Here is a 5,874-nt window from a genome sequence, read left to right as displayed (position 1 = left end):
CGGGAGCGCCGCCGCGCTTCCCAAGCGGCGCACTAGTGCAGTGCGCCACCGGGCCGGCCCTTAATTCCATAATTTTACCTCTTGGAATCTACCTTAAGAAATTAATCATTCATAGGGGCTGGCCCGTGGCTCACTTGGGAGAGTGCGGTGCTGATCACACCAAGGCCACAGGTTCGGATCCCTATATAGGGATGGCCGGTTAGCTCACTTGGGAGAGCGTGGTGCTGACAACACCAAGTCAAGGGTTAAGATCCCCTTACTGGTCATCTTTGAAAAAAAAAAAAAAGAAAAGAATTACATTGAATCACTATCTGTAATAGAGGAAAATCAGAAGGATTTAAATGTTCAATAATTACATTATAATGCATTTTATGCATCCATTCAATAACTTGTTTTTTCTTTGAAGAGTTTTTATTTATTTTTATTGTTTTTTCACAGCTGGCCAGTATGGGGATTCAAACACTTGACCTTGGTGTTATCAACACTGTGCTCTAACTAACAGTGAAGAGTTTTTAGAGAGTGGAAAAGCTAGTATGATAAATGAAAAAACCACTCAGAAAAAAATATTGCTAAACTGGCAAAAATTATACATTATATATTACTGTTACACATTTACTACATAAAATCAACTGTAAGAGTAAATATTCCATAATTCTGAAAGTAGTTAATGTTGAACGATAGGACCCAATTGATTTTCATTTACTAAATTGTCTTTAATTACCTTATACTGCTTTAATATCTGAATCCCAGAACCTACCCTGCAATCCAAAGACAACAGCAAGAATATTGGAAGGTACTGTAGCTAAAAGTACACTCAGACTCAGAATAGTAGCTCTGTTTTATTTTCTGTGCTAAAAAACGTTTCAGCGCCAAAATAAAAAAGTGGACCCGAAGCACCCAAGGGCCAATACAGGCAAACCATTACGCCCCCACACTCAAGTGGCAACGACTGCAGGAATCATTGCACCGGGGAAGGATGCACTGCCTAGGGGTGGACCTAAGGTTAGACCTCTGCCCCTTTTCCCAGTCCAGGCCTATCGGGAAACGGGGGGCCCAAAGCGCTGCATGGTCCGCACCACCAGGGAAAGATGTTCAAGAAAGTTGATGATGGAAATTCGGAGGAGTCGAGAGTCTTCAGCTCTCCAGCAGCTAAAAGTGAGGGAAAAAGAAAATCTAGGTGGAGGTGGTAATTCCTGCCCTTTCTCGCTCTGCCCCTCAGGGATCCATTACACTAAACCCAGGGCAGGCCCATAGTTACAGAGCCCCTCAGGCGGAGGGCGGCCCGATGCACCGCACCACGTCCTAGACCGACTCCTTGGGTGTCTCCACGTGTCCAATCGGCCCGTCAGTTGCCGCCTCCCCCACCCCGCAGCGCCCCTCTGTAGAACTCACATGGCGAGGGTGCTGCCGCTCACTGTGAGCTCCTTCCCGACAGCCCCTTGGTGGGGTTCGGCATCTGGGGCCAGGGACCCGCGGGCGATCTCCGCCTCTAAGGGGGTCGGGAAAGGCACGCTGAGAGAGCTGGGGGAGGTTCTGTAAAGGCACCGTCCGACGCCGACTTTGCCTGTGTCTCAGGCCCCCTTGCTCTTCTGATGCCGTCCACGCCCCCTCTCAGGCCACCCTGACTAGTCTCACTCCCTAGGCCACCCCTGGCCCTAAGCCCCGCAGACAGGCCCGTTCGTCCCCTGCTCCCGTTTCTCGCCCTCCTCCGCTACCCCGCCTAGGCCACCCTCGGCCTCTCTGTCATTTTTGCCCACCCTCCCCAACGACCCCCGGCCCGTATCACCCCAAGGCCCGATTCCCCCTGCTCCCTTTTCCGTCCCCACGGGCCTCCACCAGTGCTCCCCTATCTCCCGCTGTCCTTTCTTTCTCGCCCAGGCTACCCCTCGCCCCGCCGCAGGCAGCCCCAGCGCGTTCCCCTGCTGTCCCCTTCGGTAGGATACAACATGTGTAGTCGGATTTCCGGCACTCTGGCCGCGGGCACGACGTCTCCACCGGAGCCTGGGTCGTGCGATGCTCGCGAGACATGGGGAGCTCCTCCGGCCGCAGTCGCCGCGGGATCCGCACCTCCGCGGCGGGAGCCGGGGACTCCAGCGCCACCCTGGCCATCGGCACCGCCCGCCGCGCAGCCTGCGCCTGCGTCTGCCGCCTGCATGTCCGCCGCTGCCCCGCCTTCCACCCCACCCTCGCCGCGCAGGCGCAACGACCCCCCACTCCGCGGCCCGTCGAGAGACAACGGCTTCCTCCCGAAGCTCCGCCCCTCAGGCGTGGCACCACCCGCGTGCGCCTGCGCAAACTGGCCCCCGGTGAGGCTATAGGGCGCGAGGTCAGTTCCCGCCAAGCCCGCCCTGCAGGGATCCCTCGGACAGTCCTTCAGCTGCACAGAAACTGAGGCTCCCTCCAGACACTCAACCCCTTCGCGCGACACTCGATCGCAGGCCCGTGTAAAAAGAGTCTCCTAGGGAAGCCGGCAGGTGCGTGGTCGGTTCTCTCCCAGCCGGCCTGCCGCCCTTGGGCCCTGGGGAGAAGAGGATCCCTCACCAAGCCCTTTAGAGCAGAACGCGACTTGGGCTTCCCGGAGCGGCTGTGCACACAGGTCCCTTGTGATTGGCTCCCGCCCAACCAACCATACCACGGGCTTCCTGAGGCCCCTCTGGCTACCCAGCCAATCAGCACTCCCTCACGAGGCTCCGCCCTTTAGAGCACCCTGTGACCCAGTGCGCCTGCGCGCAAAGCCGTCCTACCGCAGCCTTCCTGGGGACCTCGCGTGAGGCTGTCGGGGCGCGAAGCTCTCCGTGGCCTTGGTTGGTTCCCGCCCTCTCTCTGCCGCAGTCCCAGCATCCCCAAGAGCTGTGGCACGACACTCCTGCCGCGATTTGCGGAGGGAGGGCTGCCGGGTCGGATAGCCCGCTTCCCCAGGGATACTGCTCTGCACCGGCCCCCATGACGCAACGGAGGGAGGCTTTGCAGGGGGCGTGAACAGATCAGATTTGCATTTTAGAGTGGGCCGCGTGAAGGGAAAGAAATGACAGGGCCCCGAAGGATACTACTGGTGGTGAGAAGACGGCTGATAAAATGTGAGAAAAAGCAGACTGCAAAACTGTAAGCCCTGAAATACCAAATTAGTAAATTGCTCTATATATGCACAGAAATCGTAGAACCATGCACCAGCATGTCCATACTCATCATGTCTGGGCGATGGGTGTGTGTGGCTGATTTTAATTTCCTTCTCGTTCCCCTCCCCCAATTTTTCAAATGTGACCTTATGTGACATGTATGATCAAAAAGAAGTTTTTGTTTGTTTTCCGGGTTCTTTGCCCATTAAAAATTTTTTTTATCTACATATATTTATGGGGTACAGAGTAGACTGTCAGTGTTTGTGTACAGTGTGTGATGACCAAATCAGTTTTATTAGTATTCACCATTACAAATCGTAATTACTTTTTCTGACCCTTACCCAATTACTCCTTATCCCCTGTCCCCCTCCCTCTTTCTCACCTCTAGTAACTGTAGGCCTTTTCTCTGATTCTGAAAGTTCAACGTTTTTTTTTTTTTTTTTTTGTCCTTTTTGAGACCAGCCGCACCGCGCTCAGCCAGTGAGCGCTGTGAGTGCACTGGTCACCCCTATATAGGATCCGAACCCGTGGCAGGAGGGCTGCTGCGCTCCCAGCGCCGCACTCTCCCGAGTGTGCCACGGGCTCCGCCCCGAAAGTTCAACGTTTTATCGTGGTTAGTCTTTCTTAGCTCCTACTTATGAGTGAGGACATGTGGTATTTCTCTTTCTGTGCCTGGCTTATTTCACTTAATATAACTTTCTCCAGGCTCATCCATGTTGCTGCAAATGGCAGAATTTCATTCTTCTTTATGGCTGACTAGTTTTCCATTACGTATATATACCATATTTTCCTTATCCAGTCATCCATCGATGGACATTTAGGTTGGTTCCATGTCTTGGCTATTGTAAACAGAGCTGCGATGAACATGGGAGTGCAGGTGTCCCTTCGACATGATGGTGTCCATTCCTTTGGTTATACACCCAGAAGTGGGATTGCTGGATCTTATGGTAGTTCTATCTGTAGTTGTTTGAGAAACCTCCATACTGTTTTCTATATCAAAAAGAAGTTTTTAAAGTGACATGACATTTCCAGGGGTGATTGTCATGTTGGTTTTCTATCTTCCTCCTTTGTAGTCCTAAGGAAGGATTAAACACTGAAGTATATCAACAAATCCTGTTGGGTTTCCCTGCTAAAAAGGTCTGAAATCAGCCCATTTCTCTCCCTCTCCACTGCTAATCCCCAGTGGGAGCCAGTGTTTCTCCCTGAACTCCTTCAACAGCTTCCTGACTGATTTTCTTCTATACTTGCCCATCTACAGCCTATTCTCCACAGAGCATAATGAGCTTTAAATTTCTAATATAAATCACATCAGGTCACTCTCCTGCTTAAAACCCTAAACAATTTCCCATCGCATTGGAATCAAATCCAAACTCCTTGCTGTAGCTGAAAAAAGCCCAATGTGACCTGGCTCCCCGCTCCTTCTCCACCTTCTTACCCCACCTGCCTGCTCCCTCGTTCTTTGCAGCCTCTGCAGCCCTCTCTCTGCACCCGAGCAAGGGCGGCCTGCCCCAGCACTTTGCACTTACTCTCCTATTTGTAAGACTGTGTCCGCAAACCTTCCCATGGGTAGCTCCTTCTTGTCATTAGGATCTCAGCTCCAATGTCACCTCCGAGAGGACTTGAGAGTCACCAGTGTAACTTAGTGCCCTGAGGCACACTTCATCAAATTTGCCCATTTCAATTTGCTGCCTAGTATTTCTAACAGCGTGAAATTATATTATTGTACTGTTCACTTCTTTATTGTTAATATGGCCTCTGGTACCTTTTCTTTTCAGTCCTGTATCCCCAGCACTTAGGAGAGTGGAGTGTATGCAGCAGGTGGTTGCTTGTTGAATGAAACAGTACTAAGGAAGTGCGAAACTTGATGACTATCTCAGACCCAGCAATCCTGCGTAAAAGAGTGACTCCACATTCGGTTAGAGCGCAGCCCTATAACACCGAGTTCTCGGGTTTGGATCCCTGTACCAGGCAGCTGCCAAAAAAATTACTCCACAAATATGAAACAATATATACACAAAGTTACTTATTGTAACAGAACTGGTGATAGAAAACTATTGGACCCAAAGTTTATGTCCATCAGCAGGAGACTGGAAAAATAAACTATGGTATATTCACACAGAAGTCCTATGCGGCAATAAAAAAAAGAATAAAACTCTCTAATGAAAAATGAAATTATTTCCAGGATATACTGTTATGTAAAAAAAACAGTGCAAAGGACACACACACACACACACACACACACACACACACACTCACAGACACACATGCTTATTGAAAAAGAAAGACAGGAAGGATAAACCTGAAACTAATTAAAATGATCACCTATGGGGCCGAGCCCGTGGCGCACTCGGGAGAGTGCAGCGCTGGGAGCGCAGCAGCGCTTGCGCCGCGGGTTCGGATCCTATATAGGGATGACTGGTGCGCTCACAGCGCTCACTAGCTGAGCGCAGTGCGGCCGGTCTCAAAAAGGAAAAAAAAAAAAAAAAATCACCTATGGGGAGTATAGGATTTCTTGGAATATTTAGTAGTTTTTAAGTAGTTTTGACTTTTGGACCACATAGATATTTTACATGTTCAAAATATAAATTTGAAATAGTGAAAAAATCAAATGCTATAACTGAATAAAAACAAAACTAAATGAGCCTAACTACGTATACAGTTTGTAACAAAACCACATGGAGAAAATTATTTAGTGCCTTTTAAATTCAGCTCCCTTGGGGGCCGGCCCGGTGGCGCACTGGATAGTGCGCCGCTTGGG

The 5,874-nt window shown here is 50.3% G+C and overlaps 1 protein-coding gene across 1 annotated transcript; it reads right to left on the bottom strand.

Annotated features, from left to right (window-relative positions):
- Window positions 1-820: 820 nt before the first annotated feature.
- Window positions 821-2,519, bottom strand: LAGE3 (L antigen family, member 3). Its single transcript, XM_008588933.1, has 3 exons — window positions 1,944-2,519; window positions 1,393-1,521; window positions 821-1,149 (listed from the first exon to the last, which is right to left on the bottom strand). Exons 1-3 carry the CDS (start codon window positions 2,153-2,155, stop codon window positions 1,035-1,037), a joined length of 456 nt encoding a protein of 151 aa, XP_008587155.1. The 5' UTR covers window positions 2,156-2,519; the 3' UTR covers window positions 821-1,034.
- Window positions 2,520-5,874: the final 3,355 nt, after the last annotated feature.

The sequence above is a fragment of the Galeopterus variegatus genome, unplaced genomic scaffold (genome assembly GCF_000696425.1).
Source record: "Galeopterus variegatus unplaced genomic scaffold, G_variegatus-3.0.2 Scaffold5108, whole genome shotgun sequence".
Classification (NCBI taxonomy): domain Eukaryota; kingdom Metazoa; phylum Chordata; class Mammalia; order Dermoptera; family Cynocephalidae; genus Galeopterus; species Galeopterus variegatus.
This window is presented reverse-complemented; position numbering and strand designations above follow the sequence as displayed.